The sequence below is a fragment of the Opisthocomus hoazin genome, chromosome 2, assembly GCF_030867145.1.
Source record: "Opisthocomus hoazin isolate bOpiHoa1 chromosome 2, bOpiHoa1.hap1, whole genome shotgun sequence".
NCBI classification, from domain to species: Eukaryota; Metazoa; Chordata; class Aves; order Opisthocomiformes; family Opisthocomidae; genus Opisthocomus; species Opisthocomus hoazin.
Window position 1 is genome coordinate 98383743 of NC_134415.1, and position 21197 is coordinate 98404939.

The following is a 21197-nucleotide window of genomic DNA, read 5'->3' on the forward strand; positions in this document are numbered from 1 at the left end:
TTCCTGCTGACATGACATATTGTTAAATCAGTATGTATTTTTTTTCTTAAATTCCTGACAAGAACTTGGGGATTGGGTTGAATTAACTATGACTTCACAGAAAGTACAGTTACTTAACCTTTTTGGTAGGGCTAATCTAGATAGTAATTTGCTTTATTCGAACCAACAATGAAGAACAGCTTGTAGATGTTAACTTCAAAGGTATGTAAATTAGGGAGGATGTCAAGAGCTTTATGCAATATTCCATGTAGAGCTGCTAAACTTGTATCTAAACTTGGTTTAAATACTCCAGAATGCAGAGAATATCCTAAATGTTATTACCCTGCAAGGCATTGGATGTGGAAAAGGAAAGGAGTTTAAAGAAATTGGAGTAGAACTGTTGGTAACAATGCCTGGTTCAGTAGAAGTTAATTCTTACTGAATAAAATACCATGGTTTCTGTATGTGTCTGACCTGGTTTTACATGAACTCTTTGCACAGTGTAGTGTATTACTGAAGTGGTGGGTTTGGCAACTAGTGTAGTCATTCTTCTGACTGCCTTTACTGTGGAAGTCAGATCTGATGTGTAAAAATACTTAAATTCAGCCACTCACATGGCACACAAACTCTTCTAGGTATTCACATGGCCATGGTGTTGACCTACTATAACTTCTGTAAAGGTTTTGTTTTATAGAATTGCCTCTGACTTAAGTTTACTGTAATGGTTTAAAACATGCTAATTTACCATTTGAGAATGAGTTGAGAGGTACCAGTTAGTTGCAGAATCATAGGATCAGAGTGGTTTGGGTTGGAAGGGACCTTAAAGGTCACCTAGTTCCAACCCCCCTGCCATGGGCAGGGACACCTTGCACTAGACCAGGTTGCTCAAAGCGCCATCCAACCTGGCCTTGAACACTGCCAGGGAGGGGGCAGCTGCAACTTCTCTGTGCACCCTGTTGTAGTGCCTCATCACCCTCAGAGTAAAGAATTTCTTTCTTCCATCTAGTCTAAACCTACCGTACTTCAGTTTAAAGCCATTACCCCTTGTCTTGTCACTCCATGTCCTTGTCAAAAGTCCCTGTCCAGCTTTCTTGCAGGCACCCTCCAGGTACTGGAAGGCTGCTATAAGGTCTCCCTGGAGCCTTCTCTTCCCCAGGTTGAACAACCCCAGCTCTTTCAGCCTTTCCTCATAGCAGAGGTGCTCCAGCCCTCTGATCATTTTTGTGGCCCTGCTCTGGACCCATTCCATCAGCTCCATGTCTTTCCTGTGCTGGCAGCTCCAGAGCTGGACACAGGACTCCAGATGGGGTCTCACCAGGGCAGAGTCACCTCCTTCAGCCTGCTGGCCACGCTGCTTATGGTGCAGCCCAGGATACGGTTGGCCTTCTGGGCTGCAAGTGCACACTGTATACATCAATTCAAGAGCCTCAATTGAATTAAATGAGACAACCGAAGAAAAAGTTTGGTTGACAAGTGTAGCTGATTGTCAGTAGCTGTTGAGAGTAGTCCTTTGCTACTATACTGTCTCAGATCAGAAACTTAGAAAACTAGACATAAATATGAATTACAGGAAATTATCTGGAAATAATTTTCACAAAGGAGAAGATTTATGGTTTTATAATATGATAAAAGATGCTATGTAAAACAATTTCAAGATATAGATTAGCTACATATTCAGTAACTGAACACAAGCATCTTAAATTAAAAAAAAAAAAAAGCTTAGTGTCAGTAGCCTGAGCTGTTGTCTTAAAATTGAATTAAGTTACTGAAGCAACAACATTTAAATAGTACCAGTGTTTGACTGACGGAGTGGTAAATGGTAGTCTTATTTCACACAGTTTGTAGATGGTCTCTTGAAATTGAGCATCTCTTCCTTTATTGCCTTAGAAGAAACATGGATTAGTCCCATTATCACAGAATCATAGGTTGGAAAAGATCTCTAAGATCAAGTCCAACCATCCACTCAACACCACCATTCCTCCTAAACCATATCCTGAAGTGCCACATATACATGTTTTTTGAGCACCTCCAGGGATGGTGACTCCACCACTTCCCATGGCAGCCTGTTCCAAGGCCTTCACAACTCTTTCAGTAAAGAAAATTTTTCCTAATATCCAATCTAAACCTCCCCTGATGCAACTTGAGGCCATTGCCTCTCATCCTGTTGCTAGTTACCTGGGAGAAGAGACCAACACCTGCCTCACTACAGCCTTCTTTCAGGTAGTTGTAGAGAGCAATAAGGTCTCCCCTCAGCCTCCTCTTCTCCAGACTAAACAGCCCCAGCTCCCTCAGCTGCTCCTCATAAGACTTGTGCTCTAGACCCCTCACCAGCCTCGTTGCCCTTCTCTGGACATGCTATCTAATGAGCTATGGGTGTACCTCACATGACTAAGGTAAGCTGCAGATAATATAGTGAAACTTTGTAGTGAGGTTGTTTTCTGTGCTTGTGGCAACCTCTGTGGGCTGGTTATTCTGAGCTTTGATTAATGATATGTGTAACTTGCCTAATTTACTGGCACAGTGCAGTGAGGATTTATGACTAGCCTTAAAAAAAAACCAAACAAATTTTAGAGTAGAGCCTTGCTTTCTGAAAGTGTTAACAATATTGAAGCAGTTTGAATATTGCTCTAGAGCTACATTTCAGAGTTTGAAGCTTTAAGGTGTCTTAAAGTCCTGAACTTTATGTTCTTGGCAAATATGACAAAGTTTATGGACTAACCAAGGACTTGTTCCAGTTTTTGTACTGCTATACTAACTAAACAGTAGATATTTCTAACACCTTGAAATATCTTCCAAAGAATGATTTTTTTTTTTTTTTTTAGAAATAGGTTCTAGATGTTGATACTTTATTTGGCTTCTACAACTTCAGTAAAAATACTGAGGTAGATTTCTTTGAAGCACACAGATACTGTAAGGAGTGTGCTAGCCAAGATAAGAGGACACAAACTTAAGTTAGGTATGATTATATTGGGTAGTGGTGGGAAGGCACTAATTACTCATGCAAAATGAGGCAAAGATTAAAAATAGCCAAAGATCACAGTATGTGTGGGGTCCTGGATATCTCTGCTTACCCACTCAAAGGGGTGATTTTGTGCTTGCGCAAGAAGTCTTGGTTGTGTGGTACTTCAAACCTTTTGAGGGCTAGGTGAACTATCTAGGATACCTTTCTTATGGGATGCAAATACTGTAACATACTGCTTGACCATTTTTAATTTCCTACCAGATTTCTGAAACGTTCATAGTATAAGATATTTTGAAGAATTGAAGGATTTTGCTAAACAATGATGTCCTAAAAAGTATGTAATTTTTTATGGTACATAGAGCTGAAGATTTAAGCTTAAAATTCTTGGTCTGAAATTGGTCTCCTCACTTCATACCGCTGGCTAATCAGTCCAATTGATAATGACTAGCTTTCTTAATGTCTTCCAACTCGCCAGTCAGTATTTGAAGATTAATGTCTTAGTCTAATGCAAGTGAAGGGTTAAACTAGCTGGTTTAATGTATCTTAAGACCACTTGTGTGTCAAAGTAATATGATAGTATGACTGTTTGATTTAGTGGCTACTCACCTAAATGTCTGCTTCAATCTCCAGTTAGTTCCTCCCTTTAAAAAAAGGGGTGTTAAACAATGATACTATATTGCTACGGCTTGTTCTGTTTTGTGAATTGAGGTCATCAGTAGCACAACGGTGCCTTCCATCTATAATGTACTTACATTAATAGTAGAATGTCCCCTGAAAGGAGTTCAGTGATCAAAATAGCTTTAAATTTGTTATATTTTTGTATATACCTTTTCTATGAACAACTTCTGTTATTAGGTGGCATAGCTTGCTTTTGGTCACTATCCTCTCTGCGACCTCTTCCCCAGTGAGCTAGTCCTGTGTATCACCTGGGTGCAGATGGTTACTTTTAGTCTCTTTATTGTTGCTGAATTGAAGGTGGATATGAAATGCTTTGTCTGAAAGAGTTATTTCTAGAAATCCTTTGGAATTCACAAAATGGTAATAGATCATATGCTGGTTAGTAAATTTTAGTAAGTTTTCAATGCTTGAAATTAGTAAAATCTAGAATGAGGGGAAACTATTGTTTGATTCTTTCCATTGATTTACTATGAGTAAATGAAGTGCCAATGTAAGTTTGTCTTGTCACTTAATTAAATTCTTTCTCCTAGCTTTGTACTCCATCATACTGTTCTGTGTCTTTCTGTGGATTCCCTTTGTCTATTTCTATTATGAGGAGAAGGAAGAAGATGATGGCAAGACATGCTCAGTAAGTTCACTCTAGCAAATACACCAAGCAGTGAAAAGACAAATGAATAGACAGAAATGAAAGCAAGAATGATTGCCTAACTTGAATACTATGTTAATCGCATTTCTAGATCTTTTACCACAGTTTGTTTAAAATACTGTGGTAGCTCTTAATAACAGTTACCTAGTCTACTCTAAGCGCTGTTATGTCGCATGAAATGAAGCTTTAGTGAGAAGTAATGAACATCTGTGTTGCCATGAATTCTTTAAGCTTGCTACAAATTCTTTGAGCCTGATTTCATATACAGGAAGTTAAAAGTTCTTATATGAGATTTTCCTTAGAATAGAAAACATGTATGAACAGGTTTTGAAGTAGAAGACAGGAAGATTATACTGACTGTGACTCTGAGATAGACACTAAATTTGAGTATTTTCTTTCTGGTAATGTTTGCATTTTTTCTTGAGGTAGGCAGTAGTAACTTACCTGAAGCTAGCCCTTGGTTATTTTTATAATACACTGAAGATTTTTGACATGCACGGCATTCCGGGGAGTACAATAAATGCATGCCACTAAGGCAGTAACTTATTAATTGAAAATACTTTTCTTAAAGGATCTTTTCATCATGGTCACTTCCCCCTCCATTCAGTTGTAGCCTTAGCATGAGAAAAAAGACTTCTAATCATAGCTGTAATGTAAAGCATTGCTAATAAGAATTTTGAGTGTATTTGCACTGAATGAATGTACCCTGGCTTCTGGCCACAGCTGCCCAAGTGCATAGTTTATGATGGAAGCATAATTCAATGCCATTGTTCATAGTTCTGAAGCTATGAAACTCTTCAAGAATATATACTTCTGACTTGTGTCTAAAACTCTTTTCTGTGGAGGTCCTTTTGTAGAACAATTGTTATGCTAAGTATGCTTTGCCATAACTTGTTGGACAAACCCCTTTGGATTTATTTTATGCTAATATATTAACTTTCTTTTTAATATACAGCAGGTTAAAACTGCACTGAAATATACTCTGGGATTCATCACAGTTTGTGCAGTTCTTCTCTTAATTGGGTAAGTACATGTATTGAACGTTAACAAGGGATATGCAAAGTAGAACCCCAAAGAGAACTTTGTTCTGTGCAAGATTAAAAGGGTAGATTATGATGCACTTAATCTGTATAGTGAATATCTAGCTTAATCTCTAAGAGGGTTTAAATATACTGAGAGTTGGGTACCTGAAAAGTAAGAGTTTAACTGGAAGCTAAAACAGTTTTCTCAATTGTGGAAGTACTTGTGCTTCCAAGTTCTGCCTCTTTGCAGTGTGAACGTCCATCAAGGCTATGATGGCTATGATACAGCTGTATTGATATCTCAGGTGTACAACAGAGAGTAAAGTATTTGTACTCCTGTTTTCTGCCTCTATGAAAAGTTTTCATGGACATCCCACACAGCTTTTAGGAATATGAGTAGGTGTTATGTGCTTGGTACTTTCCTAAGTTCTGTGAAGGAATAAGGTTCTGTGAAACACATAAGCATATTGTGGGGTTACATTTGATAGAGTTGTGCCTTATATGATAAAGGTTTTGCTGGCATTTGTTTGAAGGCAGACATTACTGAAGTGGGTAACTTGTTTGGAGCAAGTGCTGTTACTGTGACACTCCAAGCAGTATTACAGATTCAATTTAAGATCATGAAGCATGACATACACACTGATATTGAATGTTTATAATGTATGCTATGTCATAAGCTCTTTAGCAATTTGACTGCAGGAATAAAGCTGGTAGAATTTACAAAATGTATGCTGCAATGATCCATACTGAAGTACTGGAGTGTGAAGTAGAAACAAGAGTGAAATTAATGCTTCTAATTGTATACCACGTTATTGGAGTATTGTTCTAGTTTTGATTAACACTTAAGGTGTATTTCCAAGAAGTCTGTCCTTTCAGGTAAAAATAAATACCTGCTATTGTGAGAGACTAAAGGAGTTTGAGATAGCTTAATCATGGTCTAGAAGTATTACTAAAGCTTCTGACTGTCCTGGGTTTGGCCAGGACAGGGTTAATTTTCACCGGACTCCAGGAAGGGGCACAGCCGGGGGGGTGGGGACTGACCCCACCTGGCCAGACAGAGCCCGGTATTCCATACCATGTGACATCACGCTGGGTTCCGGTGGGGGGGGGAGAGCGGCGGGGACTCTCTCTCGGCTCGGGAGCGCCTGGCGCCGGTCCTGTTTGGGAGAGCGGCTGTCTGGGTCGTGCGGTTCGTTGTTGTGTTTTGCTCCTTATTTGTACCGTTGTTGTTACTGTTCCCTCTGTTTGTTGTTCTGTTAAATTGCCCGTATCCTGACCCACCAGTTTTCTGCCTGTTTCTTCCCTTTCTCCTCCACACACTGGTGGGGGGAGGGGCGGCTGCGTGGTGCTTTGTGTTGCCGGCAGCAGCCGAAACCAAGACACTGACAAAAGCTGTTTTTTCTGACTGTTGGCTTACATTATACATGTACATATATATACAGTATAATATAGCCAGTTTAGAAAATTTTGCAGTATCTCTTGTGGGTGTCGGTTGAATCCTCAGTAGCTGTAAGCATGTTTGTTCCTCTCTACCAGTACGATGGAACTTGGTTCTTGACTTCCTCATTGTCCTCTGCTCTTAGGCTTGTTCTTTAGTGTCTTTATAACTTGTTAATTACAGTGGCTTCCACGATCCACTCTGATACTGTGCCACAAGACAGTGAGATTGACTTGCAAACCAGCTAGCTGTAGTACTCAGCCTGGGACTGAGTTAATTATTGAACAGTGCTTCTGTGTAGGTACAGGCTTGAAATCCACTGATCTAAAGAGCAGGAGCATCTGCTGCAAAGAGGCGTGACTCCTTTAGATACTGATAGTATTTCTGGGTGCCAGTTGGAATAACTTTTTTGCTATTATATGTATGCGGTTACTTGCTTTTAAGTTGGTAATGATTGAATAGTAGCATCATCCTAATGCCCTCGGAATAGAGAAGCAGCCTTGCTACTTAAGGTGCTGCTGCAGAAGAACGTAATTCTTGTCTGCCTCCTTTAAGGGAAACTACAAAACTGAACAGCTCATTTTAAGAAGCAAATGAGGTAACTGCTGAAGAAAAATGTGAACTTTGGTTCTAGCATAATCAGGTGTCTTGGTGTTTATGTACATGTGTTATGGAGAAGTTATGCGTCTTGGAGTTAGTCAGCTGTCTGCACAGCAAGGGCAAAGAGTGGCCTCAGAAATCCCAGTGTGATAGGAAAGAGATGAAAATGTTGGAGCTGAAGGCTCTAGATGAGGGGCTCATCTAGATGTGGTAGTGAAGGCTAGTCTTGTGGTACTGCCTGTTCCTGGCAGTAAAGTAATTTTCTTGCTGATGGTCAGGATCAGACCAAGACTGAAACAGACTGGTATTTTATGTACTAGATTTAATTTTGGGAGGCTAGGTTTAGTGGAGTAGAATGCTCATGCACATAGGTCACAAGAGCCAGAGGGGTTCGAGTATTTTCTGTTAGGTGCCCAGGAAATAGTCTGTCGTCTTGTGCTTACATGACTAGTCTCCTATCAAGACAACCTCTGTTCTGATTGAGTTAGCAAGTAATATGTATAATTAAAACAGGTCCATAAATAGCTTGGTTCCTTTAAAGATAGGTCTACCCAAGAAGTCCCTATCTCTTTCCTGGTCAGCAGTTGTCAAAGGTACCATAAAAGCTGGATTAAGCTTGACGTTTAAGAATACCTTATTCTTACTGGGATGTTTACCTTGCTCCATTAGAGATCTATCTGATTATTTTGGGAAACATAATACCTGTTTTCGTGCTATATTGTCTTGGAGGTTTTTAAAGTTGATAACACAGCTCAGAGCACGATCCCATTGTCCAAATCATTAGCGGGAGTAGTATTTATACCTCTTACTCTAGTTGTTTGTTAATCTGTAGTAAAGATGTGCATGTCTGTAATACCACTCAAATGCTTTGTACATGAATAACTCGATGCAGAGTATCATTAAAAGCAAAGTATAGGACAAATTTATACTGGGGTACTTGGAGGTAATACTGGTAACGCCTTTCCCTTCTTACAAATTATCTACTTTCCTTGCATGTAGTTCTCTTTCTAAATTTCATGTGCTGGGGCCGAGGGGCTTGAAATACTGCCGTCTACGTTAAGGCATCCTTATACAGCAGTCTGGTTTGAACTAAAATGTTTGCTTTTGAGTCTGAGTGGTTATAAAAGAAATGTTTCACTGACTTGTTAGTGTTTGGAATTCAGCTGGTTACCTTAAATTTTCTAGGACCATTAGCTTTTAAAAAGCTGTGAATATATGTCTAATTAATCTCTAAATAATTATACAAATGATAGCAGAACTCACTTTAAGGAAATGAGTTTAAATCTGCTGTGTTGGAAATTATTTTCCAAAGGATGACAGTTAATGGCACTCTTTGATTTAAGGATCAAACTTGATCTGTCTACACCTGTGTTATCAGCCCTGCCAAAAGTTAATAGTTTTAAACTGCTTGTCTTGCATTTACTTTCCTTGTTCTGCAGCCTGGATATTGATCTAGATCTTAACCATAATATTCTCAGGGAGTGTTTTAAACAGCATAGCAGTTTGGTTCTATTCTTAAAATTACTGCAGCCAATAATTTCATTTGTGTCCAGAATTCCAAGTGTAAAACATCACATTGCAGCTGAGCTTCTCTGTTTGCTTGCAATAACTGAATTCTCAGCTACACCTGTGAAACCCTGCACTGGCACTTCTGCTCTATTCACTTGTCAGTGGACTCACTTGTATTGCATCACAGTGAGAAGTGAATGGAGTTGCTTAGCATGGAAACTTCTCATTCTGTTGATGGCTACTATAGTGTTAGTCAACATAGGTAAATAGCCAAGATTTTTGTCAAATTTATTCTTGTGTAGTGTGCATGAAGAATAGGCCTGAACTGCTGTGTGCTGTGCTGGTACAATGGATGGGCTGTGTTTCGGAGATCCCTTGGGAGTGTGGACTGGATGCAGGTCTGTAGATGGCTAGGCATGTAACTCTGTCTTGTTAAGCTACAAGCCAAAACTCTGTTCAATTGGGCTAGCTATCCTTCTGGCTAGTTTACTACTAGTTGAGGGACCCTGTTCAGAAGGGGAAAGAAGATTCCTGCTTGCTGAGGACTACAGTGTGTGAATTTATAGCTCCTGCATTCCTTTCTGGAACCCTTGGTAGATAGAACTTTAGCAGGAGCAGAATCAGAAGTCCATCTTCTTCAGTCAAGACTTAGTAGAGTACTCTAATTGAAGAGTGTGTATAATGGGTACTGTGGCTTCTGCTCTCATGAGTGTCCTTTGACAGGCTGGTTATAGGCAGTCTCAGCAACAAAACCACAAAATTTAACCCTATGGCTCTTGGAGGGGGAGAAAAAAATCAAGCAAGTTATAAGTATCCGGAGATGTTCTTCCATCTCATTTGTTCCCTGCATGTGGTCCACAGATAGCAAATTTATACTGATGCTAAAATAAAAGGACATGAACTCACTTAGTTACCCAAAGTCTCCTATATGAACCCTTTTTAGCAAATAAACCTGCAGTTATTTGTGTTGCTATCTCTTGTAAGTAGAAACTTTGCCTAACTTTGTTTTAATACCTGTGTCTTGATCTTTCCTGGATGCTATTTTGCAGAAAGAATTACTACTAGAGGCAGGTACGAGTTAAAAATCTAAAGTTGGCAAGCATGCATCAATTTTTATAAATGCTAGCCTTAATCTTCCTCTTGCACAGTCAAGAAGCTAAAAATCAAACTTTTTTTTTGAAGTAAAGATTCTAATTTTTAAGATTTTAACTTTTACAAAGTACCAGTTTTTTTTTCTTTTGATGTGATAGTTATAAGTGCAAACAGTTTAGCACTAACTTCTGAAACACTTCTATACTGGAAGTTTGAGGCATACTCTTGGAAGATGCGTATTTATGATTCATTTGTTCATTGAGACTTGAAGCAGGAATCTAATTAGGTACTCCTTACAAAAATACAAAAGATACTTGTGAGCATTCTTTATGAACTTTAGTTTGGCTTCTCACATTCTTTACCTAAAAAGTTTCCCTCTAAATCTGACTTCCCTGTGACTTGTAGTAGGCATTCTGTTTTACGTCTGAAATCTATGGTTTCGGATTGGTATGGAGGTGCTGATGTTCCAGCTGTTGGAAAACTAGTGTTTTTGTCTACGGATATATTGAAGAGTTATTGTTGGACTTAAGATGGAGAGACTGACAGAAAGAAGCTTTCAGCTAGGGGAATGGTCTACCTGATGTTCTCCTGAACACTCTTTGCTAGTCTCTGCTTGTTGGAAGGTCAAAAATATTCAATGAACTTCTCCACAGCAAATGTGGCATCATTTTAGTTGCAATAATGGAAGATAAACATGTCCCTTTAAACTTTAATTAATGCTTGGTGTGGGAATCATTAGTTGTTTTATTCTAGCTTCCAAAAGTGTGGATTTATAAGAGAATTTGTCTCAACTGATGTCTTTTTGCTCCTCTGCATCTGAGTCAAACCAGGATGGTAAATCAGATTAATACATCTTTTAATGATGCTTGAGTGTAGGGTCCTTACCTCTATTAGGACTGGTAAATAGAAAATCACTTGTTCATTGACCTCAGACCTGACTGTGTACACACTCGATTATGTACTCTGCTGATCTAAATACAGTGTTTGAGGGGAATGTGACTAAAATTAAAAAATCCCTTCAGAATTTTCTAAACCTAACATCATACAATTTTTCTTCAGACATAAATGGATTTCTGTTTTCTTAACTTGGAAGTAGAATTCTTTTGATATTTTACTGATTAGGGTAAGTGAGATGACTTTTGGCTTTGTTACAGTGCTTTTGTTCCGTTGGGTATTCCCAGCAAGAAGAATTCCACAGAGTGGGAGAAGGTGAAGCTCCTCTTTGAAGAACTTGGAAGTAGCCGTAAGTTTGAGACTTGTTCTGAGCTTTGTGTAACTTGCTACTAACTTGTTTTGGCCTACTTATTGACTGAACAAGAAAACTAATTTTCTTGGTGACAGTTTTCTAACTTGACTCTAACTGCTTGCCTACACTAAATCTTTGTAATAAGATTGTTCTCCTTCTGTTCAGACAAAAAAAAAAATAATCAGAATAGTCTTTAAAGTAGAGAGGAGACACTGGTAGCATTTGCTTTCAGTACAGTCCCCATTTGACAGCAAGGATTCCGGTGTTGTGTGATAGATTAATGGTGAGGAGGGGAAGGTACTTTTTTCCATGGAGTCTTCACTTAACACAGCTTTTAAATGTTACTTGGATACCCTAAATTTGGAGAACTTCAGTATGGTGAGTGAGTATCTTGTCATATGACAGTTTTTGAGAGCTTTCCTAATTAAATGTGATACTGCTGTTCACTGTAAGAATGAGACTATAAGTGGCTTTGTCTATTTAGATAGGAAAATCCTAGTGTTCTGAATTTTTTTCCTTTGTTCTACTAGTATTAACCTTTTCTAAAATTGTTTTGTTTGTTTTACTTGTTTCCACTAAGGCTATAAAGAACTATAGTGAAAGCTAAGCTCCATGAAGTTGTATTTAATGTTTTGCTTATGCAGTTCATGTACTTAGCCAGAGTATGTTTCCAGAGCAAAGGTGTGATGAAGGTGTTTTATATGTGAGCTATGACAGACTTGATGTCACTTTCCAAATGTATCCAGGAAAATGGTTACTAAAAGTTATCTAACACCCATTAATCCAAATGCATATGTACTCTTATTTGTGCCTCATTATTGCTATGTATCAGAGTATTGGCTTCTGTCTGAATGTTTTAGAAGACAATGCTATGAGCCTTGGTCAAGTCATATTCTGCATTATTCTAGGAATTTTGTACTGACTAAAAGTTCCCTGCAATGACACTTGTTAACTCTGTCCACACTTGGTGTATCCCTTCAGGGCCCATCAACTTTGTACGTCCAGTTTGCTGAAGTGTTCTCTAACCTGATCCTCTTCCACCAAGGGTACATCCTCCTTCCAGCCTTTCCCCATGGGCTCTTGGGCCTGGGTTGCCTGAAGTCTTGCCTTGCTAGTAAGGACTGAGGCAAAGAAGGCATTCTGTACCTCAGACTTTTCCATGTCCTGTGTCTCCGGGGCCCCTACCCCACTGAGCAGCAGGCCCACATTTTGCCTTGTCTTCCTTTTGCCACTCACTTGAAGAATCCCTTCTTGCTGCCTTTGACATCCTTGAAGAGTCTTTTGTCATCGTGTGCTGTGCTGTAAGCTGTGCTTGCAAGCATAGGAGATAGGGAGGGCAAGTCTAACTTTTTCACAACTTTGGCTGGCAGCTTGGTTCTGTTTCTCTTCCTTCACAAAGATTCTGATAGCACAGAATAAAATGCTTCTTAAACTGTTTATATGGGTAGTTACAGTGGTTGAGCTGAGATGTAAGCTAATTTTTCTAGACTGCCTCGGTATGTCTGTCAATTTAAATATTCAGCTCAGTACATGTCCTTGCTATGAAAGTATGGTATAGCTGATGTTTATTTCTGGGAAGGTTTAATAATTAAGATACCGGATTCAGGTGGGGAAGTTTGGTTTTGATTTCTGACTCTACCAGCATTCTTTTGACTTTTGATTTCATAGGATAGGTCAGAGTGAAGCGACCTTGGGTCATCTAGTCCAAACTCCTGCACGAAGAAGCAAGCTGCAAGGTCAGACCAGGTTGCTCAGGGCTTTATCATTTAGCTCTTGGAAAAACCCCTGAGGATGAGATTCTTTCATGTCATGGTGGAAAAAAAAATTTTTCTTATCCAGTGTGGGTTTACACACTGTCACTGATTGCCTCACACTCAACTACTAGGCACACTGAAGAGCCTGGTCTCCACCTTTTTAATAAGCTGGCAGGCTATATTAGGTCTGTTCAAAGTTGTCTCTTTTTCCAGGCTGAACAAGCCTGGCTCCCTCAACTTCTCTGCACAGCATGTGCTCCTACCTCTGACCAACTTGGATCTCTGCTTGACTTGCTCAGATTTATCAATCTTTGCCTGTAGTGAGGGCTTCAAAACTGGTTGTGGTATTCCCTATATGGTCCCTTCCCTTAGTAGATGGGCATGTTCCTGTTGATACAGCCCAGGATGCTGTTGGACTTCCCTGCTGCCAGGGCATGCTGCTGGTGTATCTTCAGCTTGCTGTCTGCCAAGACTCCCTGGGTTTTTGTAGAGCTACTCCACAGCCAGCAAGTCCCTGGTCAGCTTGTTGCGAAAGTTTCTTCCATGTTCCAGATGCTGGAGGAATGTGGACAAAATTCTTGCCTGTTGTTTTTACTTGTACCTGTTGTCCTGTTTTTATATTAATTTTTCCTTTGTTTTTCTGCAGTTAACCCAAGAAATACAAAGATCTTAGTTTTGGATGTTGGTTCTATGTCTGTTTAGTGTGTAGTGGGATTATAAGAGGAATGCAAGGTCATCCACTGAGGCAGAGCTTGATAATATACTTCTAGTATACAATTATCAATTTTTAAGCCAGTTAGTTTCTTAATGTTCTGTTGAATATAGTTCAAACTCTTTAAAAGGATATTAAATACTGGTTTCAAATATTTGTACTAGAGGATCTTAAAATATGGTGTTTAAGTACATTGTGTGATACGTTAGAAGTAGGGGTCACTAATGCCTGGGGTGTTTTTCCCTTAAACTTCAGGTCTTGGGTAAAATTTTCAGAAGTACAAAAGGGGGAATAGCATTGGGGTGGTTTTTTTCAGTTTTAAACATAGCTGTAGTATTTGAAGCTTATGGTCATATTGTTGTTAGCTTAGGGGAAGATGTTTGGTATTGTCTAGTAAAAATAACAAAGGAAAGATTTGAGCTGTGAATTTGGATTTGATTGTGCTGTTCTATTAGTTTTTGGTATTTTAGGAAGGAGACCTGTAGGGTTGGACGGAAGAAAGATGTGGCTTCACGTATAGGGTAACTGTAACAGGATTTCTCAGTTTGTAAATGCTTGAAACTATGTTCAGGAAGAAAGAATGAAAACCAGCTAATGAGTGGAAACTGGCTAATTGTTCTGTGCGGGTAGGAATAAAAGTTATTGTGCTCTAAATTCTTGAATTAACTAGAGGGAGGGGAAGACATGGGGAGAACATTAAATAGTAGCTTAGTAATTATAACTAGGTGCAAACATGAAATGAATTGCTTAAAATTAATTTCTATAATAGCTACTATTTATTTCCATGCTACCATTTAACCAAAACAGCTTGCCATGTGTCCTGCATAGTGATGTTAGGGACAGGGCTGTTGTGAAAAATTACGCAGGAGGATTCAGGGAGTTTGATACCTTTGAGGATGACTTTGGTGCAGTCTTCTACTATCACTTTTAATTTCTAGAGTGATAGTTAAGCTACAGTAACTCCTTAGTGCCCTGACCTTTTTTTAGTTTGTACATCTGGATGTATGTGGTTGGAGTAAAGCTGAGGCCCGCAGTCTGGCTTGCTTGTTTATTTGAAGGATCCGTGCTTGCCTGATTGTCTGGATAGTGCTTTATTATGAGAAATGAGGAGATAACGAAAAAAAACCCAAAGATGAATCATCTGGAATGCATGTGTAATTGTGAAAATTACCACAGCACCCTGTGGAGACTAGAAATAAGTCTTGAAGAGGGGTTAGACAGCTATGGGAGTAAGTTCATTAGTGGCTATTAAACTGTTTGACTGAATGCAACTTCTGTGAACTTGTAGCAAAGGAGAGATGGCTGTTCTGTGCCTGACAAAGCTATGCTAGGTGAATTTTTCATCTGAGTTGTTATGGCTGGTAACTATGGCTCAAATTTTTTTATCGTTCTAATGAGCTTTTAAATATCTTCAGGAGATGAATTCAAACAAACTTTCTTATACCTCTATTGTAGGGATTTTCAACAGGCTGCTTTTTTTTTTTTCAGATGGCTTGACTGCTCTTTCATTTTCCATTAGTTCCTTGACTGTGATTGGAATGTTGGCAGCTATCACTTACACAGTAAGTTGTTATGCAAATGTTTCAGCTCTTTACATTCATGATACTTAGTGTTATATGTACTATATATGTAGTGTGTATATGTAGACTATACCTGTATAGAAAACTTGTTGTCATGCGAAGTAGCTTCAACAGTGTCTTCTAGCTCTGGATTTTGATGTTTTGAAACACTACTGCTAAGTTATTGGATTGATAGGATTAACTTTTTTACTGCGCATTTTCAGAATCACTCCTTCAGTACTTGAGCACAGATCAGACTTAATTTCAATGTGTTTCTGCAACGGCAGGTCACATTATTCCTTGTGGCTTGTAACATACATTCACTGGCTCCTCCTGTTTTTAGGCCTCTGTCTCTTTCTTTGTGCAGCACTGGAGAACTAAATACTGCTTTTTTTTATTCATTGAATTATGCCATAACCTAGACTTGGTCAGTGTATAATACTGAATATAACCTTTACTGCAACTTTTCTACATTGATGTTTTTCTCTTTACAGAGCTTTTCAATAAGTCTGGCAGACTAACTTGCAAAGTAGTATGCAAAATATTCTGAATCATAACTGTCTCTTTTTTTTGTAAAAGGCTGTTCTTCATTCAATCAATTAAAAAACAATGTCTTTAGCAGACCATTGCTGCACAGTTCCATATTTCTAGAATTTGGGTAAGGGTAAATATCCATTTGAAGATTCAGTTTCAGATAAGAAGAATCTGTAGCATCTTTTGTGATGTGTGCCTTAAATCAAGAGTAGCTAAAAAGATAAAAGCAGGTAGTTTGAAACTGTTCAGAGGTTTGTTTGCTAAAGCCTAGGGAATATTCTTGTTAGTTGTAGGCATGCAACTATGCTACAGTTCTTACTGTAGCTTAGAAGGATTAAGAAGTATTCATTCTGTAACTGATTGTAAATCATGTGATTAAGGCTATATTAGTTCAGTTGCTTTACTCTTGCTTTTAATGTGCAAAGGAAAGGAACCATTTTAACTTACTAGCTTTTTGTATTGCTTGTGACTCATCATGCGGTGGTTTATTCTATGCATTTCTTACATGGAAAGTGGTAATTTGAATAGCTTGGCCAACATTTGATGTTGATGTTGTCATTTGCTTTTCCTGTCCTGTATCTTCACTCACTGATCGATCAGCCTGTCTGTATTGTATTAACTTGTCAGCAAGGTAAAACTTTGCAACAAAAATGAAGCTTTAAAGCTTAAGTTAGCTGCACACAAAACTTCTGAAACTTCTGAGAAATCAGTGTTTTCTGATAGTTTAATTCTTAATTTCATGTCCTTGCCAAAATAGCTTTCTCTCCCATTGCAGCCTGCCTCTAACATAGTAAAGTTGTTCCCATGTAGCTTTGCTAGTGAATTCGAAGTGGCTGTGTAACAATAGCTCATGCAGTAAGTTATTTTGGAGCATTGCTAGACAAGAAGATATTCTGTGGTAGCTTGTTGTCAGGCAAAGGATAAAAGGATAAAATTACCTAGAGCAAGGATAGGAGAGAGGGAAGAACATTTTCAGTCATAACTGGGTAAGGGGGTAAAGTACCTGCTAGATACTACCTTCAGATTCTTAAATCTAAATTGAGTAGTAAGCATAGCTAATGATTTTGTGTCTCTACATAATAGTGACTTCAGCTGGTGCAAGTTGCAGCAGGATTATGGGAGGCAATTCAGTACAGATTCTTAGATGTAAGGGTCAGAACACTGGCAGCTCAGTGGTTGTCAGGCTCTGTGCAGTAGGCAGGAGAGCAGTTTGGTGGATCAGCTAGTAGGTATCTCAGGTGAGCTGAATTGCTCTCAGCCTCATTGACTAAGTAGTTTGACCTGAATCATAAATTTTGTTACTCTAAGACTTTTCTGACTGGCATGGGTCACTAAATCATTCAGGCTATATGGCTGACATCTAGATCACGTGCTGGTCAGAAAAGAGCCAGACCTTCACTTAACCTGTAATAACATGTCAGGTTTTAAATTTGTGTCCCTTAACTATGGAAGGAAAGAGTAATCTCTTGTTCAGTTATATTACTGCAGAGCAAATATGGTGTTTTTTAATCTCCATGAGACCAACACTAAGAAGAAACTCATTAGCTGGAAGAATATCCTCAATGTTTTTTCCAAACAGCTACCCAAGTATGGTTTTTATAACTGTTAGTAAACATCTATAAGCATCTAAAATTCAAGATTGTTTATTTTGCACAAGATTACTGCTGACTGAAATGTAAACCATGTTTTAAAAAGTAGCATCTGGAAGTTTTTAACTTATTGCTAATATTCTCTACTTCCAATGTTAATTCTGTCATTATTTTCGGAGCATAGACTGGTTGTAGGCACTGTTCAGCTGAGTATCACAATATGCTTCTGTCCTCAAAACTAGCTGAACCTGGAAATATGTGACTCGTTTGATGTTCAGGGTGCTGTGCTGTCTGTGGGTTCTCAGATGAACACAATACCTCTGTGGTCAATGTTGTTACCTTAGTCTTACTGTATTTAGGACTTACACAAATACTGGGTGGTAAACGAGGTGAAACATCAGTCACAAGGACTAAAATCATATTTTCTGAATGTCTTAATTACTAAGACTTTGAGCTCGTTTGTTGCTTTGAAAACTTCACCTGAGCTCTCCATGCAAATACCTGGAGCATGGAATTACTATTTATTTAGAACTGGTGTATTTGACCCTTCTGAAACTATCCTTTCTGTTTTACAGTAGGTGTTAAGACAGGGTGGGAGAAATGGAGGAGCTATTTCACAGTTTTAGAGATGAGCTCACACAGGTGGTGGTTGTTGTCCACCTCTGATACAAGACTGTTTTTGTCACTGTTTGCAGGCAATCATAGAATCTTGTGCTGAAACAGTGAGCTGGCTTTGATACCTGGGTGGACTGAGGTACAAATGTGTTGCAGACACTAAAAACCACTTACTAGAAGGGCTGTGTTTGCAAAGTTGGAGCAGAAATACAGGAATAGACTCTTTTGTGCTCTAGTGCTTTTGTAACACTTTGCCCACTGCCAGTGATGTTTAGTCTTCCATATGTAAGCAATTTCTACCTGTAATGGCATGACAGCATGAGCAGTGCCTCTTTCATGATCTGAAGAGTGAGTAGCGAGTGTGACTTCAGTTGCATATGGATGCCATGTACCTGCATTCCAGTTAATACTGTGGGCTGGGCTTTGCCCAGTGGTGTGGCTTAATGCATAAGTTACTTCAGTAGTGAAAAGTTCTGGGCTGTCACACTTCCCTAAGCTTGTGTTACTCCAATCCCTTCACTTGGGAGGAGGAAAAGCATGTTTATGGAAGGAGTAACTGCTTTTCTGTTGTTAGCTTCCTGCTTCTTTGCTTTGTGGGTTGTTTTTGCTATGCTAGTCCTGTATTAAAAAAAATCACTTCTAGATAAAACAAAGGCATTAGTGCACAGGCAAGTCTGTGAGGCGTTGTCTGTAACAGTGCTTGCCTCTGACTTTAGACATCTGAAGTCAGTAGTTAGGTGCCTCTATTGTTCAGCCTTCTGCATGCCTATCAAATTGTTTGTCCCAGTTTCTAAAGGTGGGAGGCCTTTGTGCTTAGTCATCAAACCAGTTTGATAATTGGTGACAGATTTTTTTTTTAAAGCACAAAAAGAGAATGCCTTTATGTAAGGGTGAACACGAGAACAAAGACACCTACTTCAAAATTTTCCATAAATGCTTAGCAGATGACTGGAAAAAAGGGCAGAGAGAATAGATGGAGATACAATGTGTGGTATCTGAATTCCCTTGTCTGTCAACAGAGGTGATCCCAGGTCTTTGGTTTATACTTCTTAATAGTTCAGGTTTGTAGTACAGACATAACTGATTTTTTTTTTTATGTTCCCCTGACTTCTGAATATCCTCAGTCTGTTCCATTGCTAATGTTGCAATTGTATTGCTAAAGGGAAGCTAAGAACAGGTGTATCTGGTCTTCTGTATGCTCATACTCACTTTCTTACTGTAAAGAATTAAATCTATTCTAAATGAACATCTAATGAAGGTTGTATTTTAATAAGTGATGTGTTAGGAAATACTTTCATACCTAATTAAGAATGGTTTTACATTTAAAGCCTACTACTTGAACACAAAATTTTTAAAGTAAATAGGAATGCAGTGCCTCCACTGACTGCAGTTGACTGGTTTAATCTTAATGTTGTTTGTGGAATAGTACCATTAAACAGAGGAATAAAGTGATTCGATTAAAGTCACTTGAAGTACAATTTATTCATTCTGCAGTTAGTCAAATGTATGTTAACGGTACAACTTAGTGTGGCCTTCAGTGTGAAGAACTAGATTATGGCAGTTCTAAAATTGCACTTCTGCTATGTGGTAATATACAATACTGTGAGAAGTTGGGGGAAGAGAGGCTTTGGCACTGGCAGGAGACGGCCTTGAATTTGAGCAGATACTGAAAGCAAAAGCTCAATTCTGTATGTGTATGTTCCTTGGCTTTCTCTGAAAGTGTATTCTGCTTCCACAAGAGGAAGGATGCAGGGGGATGGTGTTATTTGGATTGTAAATGGCTACAGTTTAAATTATGGAACTAGCAAATTTACCCCAATCACTAATCTAGTTAAAATCTATTTTTTAAAGGAGTACCATCAGCATCGATTCAGTAAGTGTTCTGGGCCTCTCTTAATAGGTCTAGGTTGATTTAATACATTACTCTGAAGTACATGGTGAACTATTCATGCAACAAAGAACAGGCTTCTTATCAGACCGCACAATATTGTAACATTTAGTATGGGGTTTTTTTTTTGTGAAATTGAAGCTTTGTGCTGGATCAGAGTTGCTGTCAACTGAGGACTGGTGTTACTGAGTGAGAGAAAGGTAGATAATGCTACGGTTTCATGTGGTTGTCATTGAATTAGCTTGCAGGCTTTCATTTTCTATGGCTTCAAACATCAAAATCAGATCACTAAATTTGACCTAGTGGTACATATGAAGGAGAGCTTTTCTCCTAGTTCGAGGAAAAATGTAGGATTTTGCTGTTGAGTTGTGTGATTCTCCCTAGCTTCTGAATGGGGTAGCATGAAATACACTGTTAACGCTGAAGATGCTAAAGAAATAGAATTTACTTGGTATGAAAAATTCCCAAGTTCCTCAGTTTCTGTGAAATGCTAGTTATAAATTTGGAGAGATTAGTAATGCATATTGAACCTGAAAGCATCTCATCCCTGAAAGTAAGTCACTGGGAGGGCACTAATGTAGAAGTTACCGGCTTAAGAAGTTAAAGTTGCTTCTCCCAGCGAAGGTCAGGGCTTCCTCAGAACTTCCAGTGATAACTTAATATAGAAGATGGTGTATGTTTTTGCACATGCTCTTGGTTAAAAGCAAGAGTTATTGTAAGAATTCGATTTGAATTCAAGTTTTACACTTGCTAGGAAATATCTTCAGGAGTTAACAGCTAATATTTGAATAAAGGACCAAATGTTTTATGACGCAGTACTAACACTGTGTCATTTAAATGAGAATAGAAATGATCTAATGTTGAGTACAATCTCAGCATTACTGAGGAGGAGTAAAAGGATTGTTTAGAGAGAATCTTAACTCCGCACTGTAAGTGGAAAATAAGTTGGGTTGTTCTGTTCAGTTGTCCATGCAATGACATTTGGGAGAGTCCTGCAGCATGTGGAAATTGTGGCTTCTCTGGACCAATGGGTGTCTGGCTGTGGGTTGTATGGTTTTCAAGTCTGAACCTTTTTTGGTAGTGTTAGCCTTCTACAAGAAAAACAGAGCTCTTCTAATGCTTGATTGCAAGGGGAAATAAGAGGTGTCTAGCACAAGGCTCAAGATTTTGAAGGTAGTGTAGAAGGGTAAGATAGAGCAGACATCTTAGTCTCGCTATATTGAAAAAGTCCGTAACAGTAAACTCTCAAATTACCTCCTACATTTGTCCTATTAGCTTTGTTTCTGTTTTTTACTATAGACATTCTATTGAGCAGTTTTCCATACTAAGGTACTTGTTTTATTAGGAGGTGGGCACTGAACTAAATTGTCTAAA

The 21197-nt window shown here is 38.7% G+C and overlaps 1 protein-coding gene across 2 annotated transcripts in view; it reads left to right on the forward strand.

Moving 5' to 3' along the window:
* LMBRD1 (LMBR1 domain containing 1) overlaps positions 1 to 21197 on the forward strand; it is a 95197-nt gene that overhangs the window by 20234 nt on the left and 53766 nt on the right. For both annotated transcript variants that reach the window (XM_075414586.1, XM_075414587.1), the window contains exons 4-7: positions 4150 to 4247; positions 5221 to 5288; positions 11081 to 11169; positions 15127 to 15200. In XM_075414586.1, coding sequence (XP_075270701.1) covers positions 4150 to 4247; positions 5221 to 5288; positions 11081 to 11169; positions 15127 to 15200 — 329 coding nt within the window. The remainder of the gene's footprint in view (positions 1 to 4149; positions 4248 to 5220; positions 5289 to 11080; positions 11170 to 15126; positions 15201 to 21197) is intronic.